The sequence below is a fragment of the Drosophila subpulchrella genome, chromosome 2L (genome assembly GCF_014743375.2).
Source record: "Drosophila subpulchrella strain 33 F10 #4 breed RU33 chromosome 2L, RU_Dsub_v1.1 Primary Assembly, whole genome shotgun sequence".
In the NCBI taxonomy this organism is placed as follows: Eukaryota; Metazoa; Arthropoda; class Insecta; order Diptera; family Drosophilidae; genus Drosophila; species Drosophila subpulchrella.
The window spans coordinates 4,136,743-4,154,354 of NC_050610.1; the positions used below are offsets into that span (position 1 = coordinate 4,136,743).

Sequence of the window (17,612 nt, forward strand, 5' to 3'; positions counted from 1 at the left end):
ACACCGATTTTCTCCCTTTTTGTTTGGGTCAAATGCTGGACAGTGAAATACATCATCGACACGTTCGCCGGGCGGCATAACGAACCACCACCCCCACCCAAATCCCCTCCCTTAGCCCAGGACCACCACCCCCTCGCCCACTTAGGCGCAGGATTCGATCGCACAAATTGCTCATTGCTGAGGAAATATTTGCAATAAATTTAGTTTATGGCGTCGGCTGTTGGCGCTCGAATGCCCGCCTGACTGACACCCCCTGCGGCCCCTTTCGGCCCCTTTCCCGCCGCCCCTTTCTCACCCATACACGCACATTTAACCTCGTTGTAGGTGGTAGGTGGCCCCGCCTGTCAAAGCCTAAATTATACGCCATCGTGTGAGTGTGTGATATTTGGAAATATTAAAATGCAGAGCTCACCCACCCACATGTAAGTGGGTACGTGGTGGTTTATTGATGTAATATCCTTCAATTATTACGGATATTTGGCGCATTCCCGCGCAGCTAAATTCTTGTGTATCAAAAGGGGGACGGGGAATGGAAAATGAAACGGGGGTACCGTACCGCAAAAGAGTTATTTCTGTTCTATGTCCGCCCTTAATTAACTGACCTCCACAGCGTGGCCTGTCAACTAAACCCCCTGACTCTCTGCAACCCCACCACAAACAACCAAATCCCGGCCATTGGGATGTGAAAGACACAAACACACACACAGAGGGAGATCTGAAGGAAATGAAATGCAAACAAATGCTCCGTCTTGTGCGAGTGTCTGTGTGAAAAGGATATGTAAGTGGAAACCCTCCTTTTCAAGGGGGTGAAGTCCTGGGCAGCAACTACTTTCGCATGTGCGGCAATAATTCATCCATTAAAAGGGATATCAATGCGTCAGAGGCGGAGGATGGAAGGGGGTTCGGTTCGGGAGGAGCAAGCTGAGACCTATCCACAAAAGGCAAGAAGAAGACGGGCGGATGCGAAGGCGGAGATGCGGTGGCATCGGGGTCAAATGGAAAAAGGCCGATCCGAAGCAAGTTTTCCGTCTTCCGTTTGAAAACCGCACGCACACATGGAAAACCCTCCTTTGCTGCTCCTAAACCTTTCTTAATACACTTGGGAAAAGCAATTACTAAATGCTGAATTCGTTGCAAAATGTGTGTTATTAAATTTAAGAAATAAAACCGTTTTATAACACTGGCTTGATAACCAAAACATTGTGTGAATTATGGTTAAATTCCTATTTCCATAAAAGTTTTCAAAAAATTTGTTAAGCTTTTATAGAAATTATATGCTTTTAGTACTGTCAAAAGAAAACATCAATTTAAATAAATATTGTTTACCTTGAATCAAAATAATTTTCTCTATTTGACAATTTTACCTTGCAATCTGAAACCATTAGTTGTACAAACCTATCTTCCAGAACGTCGTTAATATTTTTAGTGTAGCTATCAATAGAGGCTGCAAACGGAATCCGAAGCTCCGAGTGATAAGCGAAAATGCCGACAGATTGCAGGCGCCGAACGAAGTGGAGCCGAAGGACCCAAGGAGGCCAAAAGGACTTCAAATGGACTCGGCTGTGGGACTCAACTCGAGACTCGCACACATCCATATGGATTTATGTAAATTCTATGCCCAAAAATGACCTTTTTGCCAAGGTGGTTTTCGGGTGCGGGGCAAAAGAGCTCTGTCTTTGACTTTTGTAATATTTTCGTTGGAAATAAATTCGCATTTGAAACGGACTCGAACTCGCACTCGCACTCGGATTTGGTTTCGGATTCGGATTCTGTAAACGAAATCCTTAAGCATACAGAAACGGACGGGTGTGTGGGCAGATGGATGCTTTGTTGCTACATACGACCACTTGAATTTAAAATACAACGTGGCAAAAAGGGCCGCTCTCAACCCTTGGATCCTTGGGTTGGGAACCCGAAATTCAACCCTGCCCAAAAACGAAATAGTTTTGAGCAAAACTTTTGCATTTGGCCCCGTACTTGTGTCTGTGTGAGTTAAGCTCAAGTAGAGCGGCGGCCAGAAGAAGCAGAGGGAATTTTGTTTAAATTTAATGTATTTCCTATGGCAAACACTTGTCCACTCCCACCCACCGATTTTGCAGCCCCAGAGCGAGATGGATAGATGGATAGAGCTATTCCTGTTCCTACATACATAATAATAATGGTTTTTCATTTCCATTTTTCGCATCTATTTCCAAACTGTTTGTGTGCGTGTGTGTGTGTAAGTGTGCGTGCAAAACAATTTCATTTGAAGTTTAAGCAGAAAATTAGAATTTTCAAGTGTTGCAATGGGTTTTCCAGCACCGAGAGGACCACCCCCCATATATGGTATGCTCGTATGTGGAAACCTGTCCGCTGTCCGTTGCTGGGTTTCTGGTTTTGGTTTTTCCTTCGAGAGGCGGCGTGTGTGTGTGTGCGGGGCGCACAATGACATAATCCCTCATCTACATAAACATTAGAGCGGGAATTTAACTCGAAAGTTTTTAGTTTCGGTTTCGTTTTCGGTCCATCCCCCGATTCCTCCGGCCTGGCCCGTCCGAGGGACCCAAAGTGTCTCCGGTTCTGGCACTTTTGCCACTTTCCTGCCCAGCTTTCGACCCGCTCCTGTCGTCATACGTACATCTAGTCGAATAGGCCAGGGGATATCCAAGTTATATACTCAGACGCCCACCCGTCCATTCACCAACACTCACTTGAGTGTGACGTGCAGCAGATGGAGTTTTTGAAATTAATTTGATAACATTTTTGTTTTGTTTAGTTTCCGAAGCCGGGCGTGGCATTGGGCTAAAAATATGTATAAAGCCAACAGTGCATATATATTTGAGAATTATCTGCAACAATTTCAGACCAGTGAGTGAAGTAAAGCTGCCAAAAAGTGAATTATTTTGTAGGACTTTGCAGCGCATCATTTGTTGGATTTAAAATGGACTTTAAAATGCTGGACCGTTATGGGATTTTAACGATATTAAGCCATTTACCTAGTATTTCGAGGGTTTGGGCAAGCGGATTACTGAACCCTAAAATTAAACCGTTTTGAGTAATGTGTTGGTAGTAACTAACCCAAAGCGTTGATATGAGATTATGAATCCCATTTAATTTATATTTTATTATTAGAGATCAGTAATAATAAACATACAAAATGAGTTTGATAATAGATGTTATCTTTACCATATTTCAGTTTGTACCTTTTGCAATTTAAATATTTTTACCAAAGGTGTTTTATTACAAACTGTTTTTAATATGGGACCAATATGTGGTCTGAAAAGTCTCCAACTAAGTGTTTTACCATCATACAATAAAATTAAATGGATTTCCTTCTCTTAAGTACCGTTTCATGAGCGGGAATCGTCAACCTTTTGCCACATCTCCCGGCGAACAACTTTGGGATGACATAACAATGTCCTGGACAAGGATACATTGAACGATTGAAGCTGGACCAAGATACAAAGATACGGATACATGCGACAGACGCACGCACTGCAAATGTATTTCCAATCATTTTACTCATTATCCGGGCAAAAGTTTTGCGGCCCCCATGTGTATGTGTAAGTATGTGGCTCTACTTGAGCATTTTCATGTCCTTGGCTCATTTGCAGCAGCTGGAGGGGGAGGGTGAGGGGATGTAGGTGAAGGTGGGCTGGAACCGTGGGTGGTGTGGGCTGCCTCGTAAGCAAAGCTGGCCACACTAGGCGCGGTGCGTTGCCAGAACAGGACCCCGCAGATACGGCAACTAAAGTATGTACGAAGTGTGCGGCGTGTTGGCGTTAATGGTTCTTGATGAAATGAAATAATGGGTGCGTTTATTCACGTAATGTATTTGTATTTGTTACAGCTACAACATCCATGGCACCACACATATTTACAATAATAACACAGCTCGTAAACTGAATAACTGAATGGAATGATTGAATGCCGGATGGAATGAAAGCGGCGCCCAGGCGACGCCGACAAAGGGCAGCGGTGGCTAACAAAACGCTTTTCGTTAGTTTTCATTATTTTCCGCATTTAAGCGTATTTATTCCGTTGTTAATCGAATTTAATAAATGCAAACACGCCAACAAATGCTAGCCAGGACTTGTATACATAGTAGACTATGGTGGGGAGTGAGGGACTCGAACACGCACCTTTCGTATAGACCACATCCCCACATTCTGAGCCAAACTGGGTGCGTTTTGTTTGGCCTGAGAAATAATGTTTCTCGCATGCTTATTGCCTTGGCTGCCGGCTGCTAATTTTACGCATTTCACGCAGTTCTTCAAGGGAAAAGTGAACAGGGGGTAGTCAAGACCCAGGGAGCGTACGTCATTAAATGTCTCTATCGCTGGGTCTTACACCCAAAACCAAGACAGACACACACACCCACGTAAATTATCCTTGGCGCAGATTCTAATCCTTGGCTTGGCATACATTTTGAGTCAGCAGATTTACCACTAAAATATAATTAAGGCAAGCGATGCACTTGATCGATCTGTTAAACTTTAGTACCTGTAATTGCTTTAAGTACAATAAGTCCTTTAAAGAAGCTACTAATTTCCCAGTGTATTTCAGATATTTTTAAAATAATAAGTTATTGAAGTACCCCTGACAAGGTAAAACCATCTATCTACAGCAAAACCTCTCCATATATCCTTGGTAATCTATGCAACTATGACACATGCAGGCGGGCGATTTAATCATCTAGACCATGGCAAATGTATTCCGAACTGTACACTTTTTTCCCCATCTTGGCGCTGCAGCCCAAGGAAGTGACATAAGATGGTGGAGCACAGAATGCATTTGTGAGCAGCTGGCAAATAGAACCCAACCGAAGCAAATCGAAAGAAACTTTGCGCATTAGCTTCCAAATGGCAAATGCCCAGCGGAGGACAGACAGCGCCAGTTGGTCCGGCCAAGTTGGGTGCTCCGCCCTCGCCACGCCCCCGGACCGCCCTTCGACTTCCGGAAACTTTTGCATTCGGTCTGGCCAAGAAGAAATGAGCAACTGGCCTCATATGTCAATGATTTCTTTCTATTTCACTTTGTTTGCCTGCATTTCTTCGCCCACGCCGTCGGCGCCAAATGCAGCATTCGCACCTACTGCCAGAAACCCTTTTTCCTTGGAAATCCCACTCTTTTTCTAGATTTAGCTGATTTGAAGTAAGCCATCGCAGCCTCCCTTTGTCCTGTCACACACACACCACCTCCCCTTTGCTGTTATTATTTTGGCTGCCATTTATTTGCTGTCAATGTTTGGGCCACCTACGGCCACCCAAACACCCACTGAACCACCACCCACCGCCCTCCGCCCACCTGACGAGGCCGCAGCCGCCGGCCTGGCTGTCCGCTTTCTTTTTTGTCTCCCCGATATCATTTTCATTTTAAAATGTCCTCGGCAACGACAGCGAAGACGCCTCCTAGCAAGAGTCCAGATTTTCTATGTCCTGCTTTCCTTTCTACAGTTCTTTGAGTACACAGAGGGAAACCTATAGGATCATGCTTCAACTTTATATTTAAATATTTTAGATGGTATTGGAAGTTGTTCATATAAATATGAGCATTTCTAGAATATTTCTTATTTTAAAAATTCTGGCTGCCTTGTTTTATTAAGAAATCCGATAATTTTTATTTTTGTATAAGGCACTTCGGTACTTCCCAACTGATATATCACCAATTTCCCCGAGTGCATGTCCTCCCATGTTATTCTAGTCCTTTTTGTGCCTGCTCCTCGAAGACAATTTCGGGCTAGGTCCTGGTTTTGGCCCGGCCGGGGCCACTTTATAAATGTTTCTGCAATGGATTTTTGCAAAGTAAACTTTTTCCTCCTTTTCTCGTTCGTCTTTTGTAGTTTTTGGGCCCGCATCTGATTGCGAGTGTGTGACATTTGTGGGGGCGGAGTGGGTGGGCGTGAAGGGGTCCGAGTAAATATATTAAAATGCAAACCCAACTCATATTACTAAAGGCGGGATCGGGATAGGGGACAGGACTTAGCTCTCAAGTCCTTGCGCACACATGTGCGCAATTTCCAAGTCCGTTTTCGGCCATTGCCAATGCCCACCAAATAAATCGAATGCACAAAAAAGCAATAAAACGAAATAAAATCTAAATATGTATGGTCTCGAGTGTCGCCCTTTTTTGGGGCGGTAAAAGAGGGGCGGGGCGGGAGCGGGGAAAATGTGGGCGGACATGGAACGAAAAACAGAAGGCAGGAAAAAAAACTTATCATTTTTATCATTGCGCAAAAGTTTATCCTTTTTGCTCGGGCCGTTAATATTTTCGATTCGGATTTCCAAATGGCCAAAAGTCCCGGGACCGCCCCTTTGCCGTTGTTACTGCTCGGAATTTCAAATGACTTTGGCTCGTTCCGAAGCTTATTGAATGTTTATGCTTTATTAAATTTGATTTCTCTTCCCTGCGCAGCCATCTTCTTCAGCCTTTCAGCCCGGTGTCTCACTAAACTGACCAAGTGCCGGCCAACATTTGTTGCAATGATCTATGTGCCCTGAATATTAAACGACACTCGGGGCTTATGGTCGGTGGTCCACGAATCGGTCGGAGGATGGAACTCGGTCTGGGTCTCAAGACGGGGCTATTATCATTTTAATGCGCGTTAAATGCGACATTTGCGACATCGGACAAAGTGCGTGTCATGTGCTTAGGAACACAAACAACCCAAAAGGAGGCGGGAATAAGGATCTGGTCGAATCATATTTGTAAAGCTTTTATCTACACTGAGAATAAGGGCTCCTATTGATGAGACAGTGGGTTTTCTAAAGTAAATATGTCCTATCGAAAGAGAACAAATTCGAATTCAAATTTTTGGGGTATAAAAATGTACTTTGAAGTTCGGGGTAGCTAAAAACATAGTCTTAGGACCGCCTTTCTTCCAGTGCACCTTATCTCCACATCCTTCCGTTCCACAATCGAATGGTAATCATAATCACAATAACCGTAATAGCAATAGCCGTAGTTATGTCGATAGCAATAGTGTTTGGTAATGGCAATAATCATTTTTTGTCGTCCGTTATGTAGAACATTTGCACATACGTGAATGGCCGGACATTACGTACCCCAAACCGAATGTGTTTATAATCACACGCCGAATGTTCCGGCCAACAGTTACATATCCTTGGCCTAATGCGACACGTGCTTCGCGCATATTTCTTGGCCTTCTGGACGGGATTGGGAATGGGTTTGGGATTTGAGTGGGATCTGGTAGAGGTTCTTGTGCTGGACCAGCGACAGTTGGTTATGGGCCTAATGATTGGGTTGGTCAGCTCGTTACGATCGAACATTGGTAAAATTAAGCTTGTTTATTATTGGAATAAGATATGGGGTTATAGAAATGGTTCATTTGTGAGTTTCACTGCTTAAATGCTAGGCTAATACTACTTAAGATGATTTTTATAATAGTTTTACACATGAATATTGAATGCAATAGAAATGCAATAAGCCGATAAGTACTTGAGAAGAATTTTGTTTTTCACATGTAGCCAATTATTTTTATACATTTATGATGCTCGTTATCGGCTTATCCTTTGATAGTTAGATACATCCTTATATGTTTATAATCTATGCAAATCATATTAAAAATATCGTATTTCTTTTTGTTTTTCACAAATAATACAGAACAGGCAAGTATTCGATTAATCGATAACGTCTCTTAAAATTTGTTTTCAAATCGTTTTTGTTTCTTATTTATAACCTCTTTTATAGGTCTTAGGAGTCTTAAATATATCAGATATTAATTTTATGCCAATTAGTTGCAGTTTTGGATACGTGTCCTCCCTAATTGTTTATCGATAAATCGACAGTTAGTTACTATGTATGCAAAACATGTCTGGCAAAATGCAAATCATATGTGTAATATGTTTTTTTTTAACACTCTTGTTCCAATCGATTTGTAAATCATACACAAGAGGCAAATATTCAATTTGGTTTCGTATAATAAAGTGTAAACGAAGGGCAAGCTCGTTATCGATATATAATGAGAGATATAGACATGGAAAGCTCGACTTACCGAAGTCACTGTTGATGCCGGAGGGTCCTGGCAGAAGACCGGGAATGCCCTGGAGGCCGAGGAATGCATTGGGGAACGAGTGCGAGCGCTGATTGTCGATGCCGTCGAGGGTTCCATCGTGCTGTCCATCGCCCCGATCCGAGGGCTCCGTGTCACTGCTGTTCGAATCCTCACCCGCGCTCTGGCCAAGATCGTGTTTCTGTAAATAGAAGTTATCAGAATTTTAGACAATCCGAAACAGGTCAGATATTAAGATCTCAAGATCTCATTTCCCCATATTATAGTCGGGTATTTTATATGAAATATGAAAGATATATTTTAAAGTAAACCCACCTGATTGGCCTGCTGTCCGTTGCTGTTTTCCAGAGCCTGTCCCAATAGCGATTCCCTCAATTCCAAATTGCGCTCCCGATCCTTGGAGGTGTCCCGACCGCTCCTGTTCCGGGTGAGGGGATGCTGTCCGGCTACGGGGAACTCGCGGTCGAGCAGCAATCGCTCCGGACTGATGCCGTGCTGGGCCCGGAACAAATCGGCGCTCTTGATGCGTTTCTGAGGGGGCGGCGTCAGGTGGCTCTTCCGGCTGCCCTCCATCTCACCCATGTCCCAGTGGTTGCTGCTGCTGGCCTACAGAGTTGGGAGAAATAAAGGGAATAGGTATACCCCAGGTTAGTAAAAGTCTGGATGGGGTCAACCAAGTCGAGTGCTAGCATTTCTTGGAACTGCACACTTTACTTTGCTGGAATTGGGATTCGGGTTCGGGGTTCTTACGGGCGACGCTGCCGACGATGCCTTCAGCTCCTGGATGGCGGGCGTACCGCTCGAGCCGCCGCTTTGTCCGCTGGCACTGCTGCTGCTGGCCGTTGCTGCCGCTGCTGCTGCCACTGCGGCGGTGAGCGAGGCAGCCGCTGCTGCTGCTGCCGCTGCACTCGAGGCGGTAACCGATGGCGGTACCGGCGGCGCACTGAACGGTGAGTTCAGGCTGCTGTTCAGGGATCCGCTGATGTTGTTGCTGCTGCTGTTGTTGCTGCTGCTGCTGCTGTGGTTGTTGCTGTTGCTGCTGTTTCCATTGTTGTTGCTTGTGGCACTTGCTTGATTGGGTGGCAAGTAACTGCTAATCTTGTTGTGATTACTGCTCTCGGCTATGTTGTTGTTGTTATTGTTGTTGCTCAGGCTGTTGCTGCTGTTGTTGTTGTTATTGCTGCTGCTGTTGCTGCTGTTGTTGTGGCTCAGGGCGGCGGACAAAGCCTTGGAGTAGGGATAACAACCATTGACATCCGCCAAGCCACGAATCTGCAGCAGATGCGCGGTCTTCAGGAAGTCGGGCAACTGTTCGTGGCTCACATTCACCTCACCATTGTACATAAAGCTGAAAGGGTTAGCAAATTAAATAACAAAATAAATTAAAGTTAAATTGTTGCCTTTAATGTTATGGGATGTCCTTATAAAGACAACTAGTATTTATATTTTATGCGCCTTTTTATGCTAGATTTTAGAGAAAGTTAACCTGAAGCCAACGTTTTTTGGAAACCGAGTTTATCCACTAGATAACCTGTAGTTAAAAGTAGTTAGTTCTGCCCCAGAGTTTGCGTTCTAGGACATCTTTAAAAAACAAACTAATAATTGTTAAATTATGCTTATTTCTTTCTTAAGTTTGTATTGTATAATCTATCAAAGAAAGGTAACATTTAACCAGTGGATAACCTTTAGTTAAAAAAGATTTATTGAAAAAGCTATTTAACATGACATTGTAATATCTGGACTAAGTAATGAATTGGATTTTAATCAAATGTGATACTGACACTAATGAAAACTAATGGGGTCGCACACAAAATACTTATTTTAGGAAGTCTAGTATACTTAGGGCAAACTCACCTCAGCAGATTCTCGACATCGTCGCAACGCACGTCGCGCAGGATGACGATCGGGTGCTCGCAGGGATTGGCCTTGAGCAGCCGGCGGAAGTAGGGGCTGCAGGCGCTCAGGACGACCTTGTGGGCGGTGAAGGAGCGCTCGTCGCAGGCCAGCGTTACGTCCACGAAGTCCTCCTCGTCCCGCAGGTGCCGGAAGGAGCTGAGGATCGAGCTCTGGAAGTCGTTCCACTTGAGGGCGTAGTGCTGCTGCTGCTGCTGCTGCTGCTGCGAGTGCTGCTGCTGATGTGACAGGTTCAGGGAGGGCGGGGGCGTGGCCGGCGAGAGGGCGGAGCCGGTGGCGGCCATCGAGAGCGAGGAGAGGGAGGAGAGGGCGTGGGCGGCTGCGGCGGCGGACACGGAAACGGAGGAGGTCGCCGGCGGCGGGGGCTCCATTTTGACCACGCCCGCGTTGTTGTTCTCCGCCGTCTGCAGCTGTGTGGATTCGGTCATTTAAGTGGACCTCGTCGAGCCGGGATGGGATCTGATGGGTTGGTTGGATTTGTTGGATGCCTGGCTGTCTTAATGGACCCGGTTGCTTCTTCTTTTGTGGCTAATTCCCCGGCTATTGTCGCACAAATGCTTCCCCTTTTATTGGGCGCCTTTGTTGAGTGTGTTGCTCCTTTTTTTTTTGTTTGTTGGGGCCTGGCAAATATTTGCACTGCCCGTCCGTGTGTGGATTTTCCGGCTTCTCTGCTAATTCGGCGGCAGCCTCGCGCGGCCTTTGTCCATTTTCACCGGACTGTGTTTGCCGCGGCGCCCATGGACGGAGCTATTTGCTGGAAGGCAAAAGAGAAACAGAAATTAAGTTCAGTCTTCGAATGGCTCAAATCCAAATACAATTGCTCGGGCAGGTGGGCCAATCATTAAATATTATTACCAATTATTCATACATAAGCAGCGGGACCGGGACGCGGACTGCCGCTGGATCCGCGGTTGGTCTAATGAAACCATTAATTACCCGAGCGGACCCGCCGAACCTCCACCAGACCACCGAACCATCGCGAGCGGGCCACTTGTCGGGGGCATTAGACGCAAATCAATTTAATTTAACCGTTTACAAGCCACAAAACAATGGAGCTGAAGTTCCCCGCCACTCCATAGATCTTTGACTTACACTTGGGGAAAATAGTACTCATTGAATTAACAATTGACCTGATTTTTAAGAGATAGCATTATAGATATAATTTATCTTTTATTAAGATGGACAGGAATCACTGTTATTATGATTGACAAAATAATTAAATTCTAAAATATATATATACCTAATATCAACAAACTAAATATACTTTTTTTTAACTTCCAGGACCATTACAGCAATTCTTCAAGTGCACCATACAAATAATTGTACAAGATCATTAGAGGAGTTAACCAACAACAATCCATCCATCTTCGGTGCGCTACCGCTCTCCCCTCGCTATAAGGCAGAAAACCAACCTGATCGATGTACCGCCATCAAAATATTTATAAACGCATTCATCTCGAGGTTTCGAGGGTTCAGCAAGTCGCTGGTCTTGGATTACGATCGCTATGAAGATTTGGATTACATCTATGCGATCGAATATTACGGTAGGCGGAGCTTCCCAGTCCCTGTTCCTACTACCTTCGAATCTTACAAATTCCTCGCAATTGGCGCCTGCAGTTGCAGGTTGGAAATTCTTCATGGTACATGTGGAATTCCGCTTGAAAATCATGTTCACAATTTCCGTGGGTACTCATTCACTTACTCACTCTTTGCCGCACTGACTCACGTCGTCGGTTGATTAATGATGGGGCATTTTAAACTCGATTATGGCCATCACTTTTGGCCGTGACTAAGACAATCGAAGGAGGCTGGCAAGCAATGCAGCCAATTCGTTTGAAACTAGTGAAACACTTGGTAAGGGTTAATTGTGCAATGAGTGAACGGCAAGTTAAATAATTAAAGTAGTTGGGTAGTACGCAAGAGAGCCTTAATTTGTACTAGTCATTTATTATATTAATTGCAATAAATGCACTGAATATTTTATTAGTGCCAGATAAGTAAACCTGTTTCGTGAAAGTCTTAGGTAGTTCAGAACCAAAACCAATACCATGGTTTTATAGAGGGGGTCGTCGGCTGACACCCCCAAATCCATAACCCTCTGCGTTCGCTGAGCTGCGTGCATTTGTTTGCGCTAATTTATGAAGTAACCCAAAACAATTTCATCATAACACATTTGCTGGCAATTATTTCGTTTATTGAACAAACATTCGCTGCGCCTCGCACATCGCATAAATTCGGGGTTTCGGCGGGGGCAACTGCCATACAATACAATAACTAACCCGGCCAAGACACAACAAAATAAAACAACAGATAGTTTCCGGCTTGGTAACCGAAAAATATGTAAATGAATGGGCAATGGGGGAAAAAAGGCAGCAACAAATACGCTTTTCACATGTAATCAGCGGATGTATGTGTGTGTGCAGGACGCAATTGCATTCAGCATGCATGCCACACTTCAAATGCTCAACTTTCAAATGGCAGAGTGCAGTGGCAACTGCCTAAAAACAAAACATTTCAGAATTTTGCGTTAAACAAAACACAGCACGTTTTGGCAGCCAAAAAAGGCCAAAAGCCATTTGTATCTGTGTGTGTAATTGAAAGGAATATTCGCAGGGGGTGTGGCAAGGACCTCGGCCTGTCCTGGGGGCTGGAGTTGAGCGTAACATAATAACAAATAAATGTAAATGATAATGGTAAATAAAAAACGAATTACTAAACAACACACAATCATCTGCAAATACACAGATATCTAGGCATATGTATATGCACACACCCATCAGGATATATACATAACGATCCACATACTGTAGTGTCTATAGATACATATATGGCTGTGCAAACACGCGTATGAAAAAGGGTTGGGGGTCGTATCTAGAACTGCGGAAATGCCAGCAACAACTGCTGTTGGCCATGGGCACAATCAAATTTGTACTAACTATTTGAACACCCCGAAAACTTTTGCCCCGAAGGGTATATCGAATTGGCAGAATATTTTGCAACGAGCTGAATAAAATAAAATAATTATTTTTGTAAAGTAATTCGAGATGTGCTTTTTACCTCAAGCGTATAAATATAAAATGAAAGATCAATAGATTTTGATTTGGGAAATATAAAATAAATACATGCAGTAGTGTGATAGCCATCCAAAAATTTACTGGGTATGCTAGCTTCTAATAACTTTTATCTCTCTTCGTCACTTGTTATTTTTGGTAAATTGATACTAGGCCTTGGCAAGTGAACTAAGTTCCTTGGTAAATATTTTACCCCATCCGTCACGCGCCTTCAACCCCCTTTTCTCCTGACATCTACACTCCATCCATCCTTTATGACTAGGATTCAAGGAAGGAAGGGAGGCGCGTTATGATGATGATTGTTATTTTTACGATTTGCATTTGAGCTGTCAGTGGGAGAATCATTGAATGTACACAAAGTCCGAGGTACAAGTAGCTCCTTTGTGTGTGTGGCTTTTTTTGTTGATTCCCTCATTATTTTTACAGTTATGTTTATATCGTTTATGACTTCATATTGTAGGGCGTTCGTCCTTGTAAGGGGAAAGTGATGGGGAAGCCATAAACAAAATTCACGCATGAATATAAAATCAGGAAATTGACTCAAATTGGTTCAGGATGGGATCATTTTGTCAAGTTATGTAGTTCGTAAATTAAAGCTAGAAATTGTGTTAAAAATTTGGATATAGATTTTTCAGTTAAATTACGATTATATTTTAAATACGAATTCTCTTAGGACCCTGCATTTATATAAAAAATTTCGATTATATTTTGGCGAAAAATGTCAAATCGAATTATATGCGGTGTGAACAATGCAATTTTGGTACGGCCTCTCTAACTCTGCCGCATTATTCCTTTTTTCGGGAGGAGCGAAGGAGAGGACCTAACTCAATGCAAGCAAATTAGTTAAAAACCAATTAAAATCGCTCATCCGCCGCGTTGACCGAGCCGACGCCACTCGATGATTGCGGAGGAGGATCCCAAACCATACACATGTACTATCTGTACATAGGGAAATGTATGTACTCGCAGCTGTGTGTGTAGTCTACACACGATTCGGGACGAAATATTCTAAAAATCCAAATTAGAATGTCAATAAAATGCCATTTTTAATGAAATAATTAATTAGATTTTGCACATCAACAATCTAACACGCATTTGCGGACCAAACACCCAATCGTATGTATCTGTGTATCTATGTTTTCTATGCGAATAAAACCATTTTTAGAGTTGGGCCGTGAATTCGTGTGAAATTCACATGGGAACTTGTTCAATAAATGGTGCGAAAAGAGCAAACTTTTTTAAAATGGACTGAAAGATTATCTGAGGCAGACGGGAATTAAACTAAATCTCTTTGGTCTTCAATTACCAACCTAATTATTAAAAATAATTTCCATCATAATTGGAAATATAATACTGTTGAAAAATAACGCGGTTGGAAAATAGTAAAATTTTCTTATTTCTACCTATATTTCGCATTTTAACTCTGATTTATTTGCTTTTATTTTCCTGCAGATTTTTAACCAAAACTTCACTCACGCTCACATATCAAAAACAGATGTATAAATTAGCATACAGGCCAACACAAACGTTATAGTTGAATTTAGTTGTTGGACACCATTTTGTTTAGAATTTGGGATTCGCCTCACCTCCCACAGTGGCCTTTTCTAAATTTGCATGCGTTTCTATCTCCATTTTCCTTATTATTCATCATGGCATCCCATTCTGTTGTGTTTTTCTGCTGGCAGCAGCGCGATTTGTTCGATTTTCAATTATTTAAATGGTTTTATTTTCGTTCGCCTCACATACACTCATTTGCATTTCTGGATCCCCAATGCCCAATCCCCATCGCCCCCACAATATCATCGCCCCCGAGTTGGACACGCATCAAAGTGGCACTCAATGGCAGGAAAAAACTAAAAGCGATAAGAGAACTGGGATGGAACTCGCAGCGACTTTTCCTAATTGCCTCGGAGACTTTAAATTGAGACATGAAATTGAATAATTCAAAATAATTAGCAGGCCAGAAGACAGCCTCAGTCGCAGTCTCATTCCCATTCTCAGTCGCAGTCTGGTCGCGTAATTGCATTAATGATTTTGACAAATGACCGTCGCCAAAGTCGCCTTTGACTTTGACGTCGACTTGATGCAGATGAGAGGCCAAACTATATCAGGGAAAGGACTGGGTGACGAGGCCCAGCAGACTTCATTACATTAAACGTAAAAATCAATCAAGGTGAGAGCGGTAAATTCAAGTCGAAGTGTCCTACACTTCAATAGCTTTTTTTTATATACGGAACCAAATAAAAGACTTATAAAAGAGACATAACAAAAATTAAAGGTATTCGTTCTGCCCTGACTATCCTCTTTTATATTTTTTATGTAATTCCTTTATATTACTTTTTAATTCAAAAATCCCTTGACATTTCTTAAAACTGGTTCTAGCTGGCCTTTATTTCTCAGTGCACGGCTTAGACAAATCTGCGATCCATTTCATGGATAGACATTGAGGGGCAGTCGAAGCCAGCTGCTAATTAAACTAATTGAGTAATTTCAGAAATTCAGAAATTAAATGAGCAAATAAAAGTTCCCAAAGACAGAGACATAAAAAAAACCAAAGCCAAATTTTGAAGCGCAATAATCGCGAGCGCAATCGAAACTTAAACCTGAAATGGCCTCTAAAATGGATTGGTAAGGGGCGAGATCTCGCATCCGTCAGATGCGTGAGTCCATTACTCATGGATCGCTCTTGGGAGATATGGGAGCGGACTGCAATGCGTTTTTATTGGCACCCACTATTCCACTATCCCACCATATCCACTGTATCCCCTGTGAGCAACCTGTCCTAATTAATTTCCAACTTTACCGAAATGGCCATCTTAATGGGGCGAGTCCACTAGCCGATAGCCATCTCAATGGGCCGCAATTAGCCCGGGGCTGTTATTGTTGCTGCTAGTTACTATTTGCTATTTGGTAGTTTCGCATGGCCAAGAAATGTGTGGTCAAAATTTATGCAAATGCCGATTCGGAGATGCCGTCACTCCAGCAAGTTTTCAACTTTCTTTTGAGCAACAGAAAATACACATAAAGATAGTTAAGTAGATACATGGCCAGATATAAGGCTCGTATATACACAAAATGTCAATGAACTGTCGTCTACAATAAAAATGGTTAATATTAAAAAAGAACTTAAAAACCGAAGCGTGAAAGAAGAGGAAATTGAAGATGCAGAGACAGAAATTGATCTGTTCGGCCAACGATTGGAAGAAAGAGTGAAGAAACAAACTAAATGTGGTATTTGAAATTTACATAAACTGGCCATAAATTAAATTAGCCAGAGCCAAAGCCGGGAGATGCAGGCCAACAAGCGACCCAGCATCATCATTATTCGAATACAATTAACACAAAGAGAAAGCAACTACGACAGCAGCAGCAACAATGGCCGTAAGAATGAATACGTATCGCTCAGATACACCACATACTGGCATTAATTTTCCCTCTGGTATGCCCGCCGTCGACTTTCGGACATTTGGTATTGAAAAGCCATAAAAAGCCGAAAAAAACAAGTTGAATCCAAAGCAAAAGAAGTAGGAGAGATCACAGCCAGTGGATCGCTCGTCTCCAGATACAGATACAAATGTATCTCGACCTGTAAGTGTGCGTCGTATCTACATCTTATAACATTTAATTCATTGTTCACTATTTGGGTTTATCGGTATTATGTATTATGTATTCCATTTTGTAGTTTTCGTTTTCTGACGTTGTTTTTTGTTTGTTTGTTTTTTTTCGCTCTCGGCCGATTCGATCTCGCGTTGTAAAGTGCTTCGGCTGGCTGGCCATAATGGAAAACGCGTATTGGCCAAGTTGTGCGTGGCGCGTTTGTTGTCATTAAATTTGCGTTTATTTCATTGGTTAACTTGTCTCCTTTCCTCTCCTCCGTTTTCTATTTTTCTATCTGCCTCTCTCTCCCTCCTCTGTATGCGCGTTTTATTGTTTCGTTTCTTGTTCGTTTTCAATGCTTTATTTAATGATCGTGTTTACATACTTAGACCATCTCTCTCGCCCACGGTATTCCAACTAAATTGTTTTTAGAGCCGATTGAGATTCAGATCCAGATATGTGGGCAATTCAATTATGGCCCCTGGGCATTATCAAATTATTACCGAAATCCATATGAAATCAACTAGTTTGCCATGATGTCTTGAAAAACGCTGTTATTTTAATGAACGTACTAAAGAAATATTATTATTTATTCAAAATTTAAAAATTCTCCTAGGCGTTATCCTATTATCACGGAAATCCATAGGAAATTAATTAGTTTGCCATGATGTCTTTAAAAACGCTGTTATTTTAATGAACGTACTAAAGAAAAATTATTACTTATACAAAATTGAAAAAGGCTTCTAGGCGTTATAAAAATATCACGGAAATCCAAACGAAATAAATTAGTTTTCCATGATGTTTTTAAAAAACCCTTTTATTTTATTTCACGTCCAAAAAAATTTAGTGTTATAAAAAATTTGAAATAAAAAGGGCAAAGGTTTTTATACCCGTTACTCGTAGAGTAAAAGGGTATACTAGATTCGTCGGAAAGTATGTAACAGGCAGAAGGAGGCGTTTCCGACCCCATAAAGTATATATATTCTTGATCAGGATCACTAGCCGAGTCGATCTAGCCA

The 17,612-nt window shown here is 42.5% G+C and overlaps 1 protein-coding gene across 5 annotated transcripts in view; it reads right to left on the reverse strand.

Moving 5' to 3' along the window:
- LOC119546229 (protein abrupt) overlaps positions 1 to 17,612 on the reverse strand; it is a 51,755-nt gene that overhangs the window by 16,142 nt on the left and 18,001 nt on the right. For 4 of the 5 annotated variants that reach the window (XR_005219170.1, XM_037852369.1, XM_037852370.1 and 1 more), the window contains exons 4-7: positions 9,866 to 10,679; positions 8,726 to 9,359; positions 8,327 to 8,617; positions 7,994 to 8,192 (exon numbers count right to left, since the gene is read on the reverse strand). Coding sequence is in view for 4 of the 5 variants with exons in the window: in XM_037852369.1 (XP_037708297.1) it covers positions 7,994 to 8,192; positions 8,327 to 8,617; positions 8,726 to 9,359; positions 9,866 to 10,353 (1,612 nt within the window). In the remaining variant the exon portion in view is untranslated. The remainder of the gene's footprint in view (positions 1 to 7,993; positions 8,193 to 8,326; positions 8,618 to 8,725; positions 9,360 to 9,865; positions 10,680 to 17,612) is intronic. The other variant, XM_037852373.1, reaches the window with a different exon arrangement.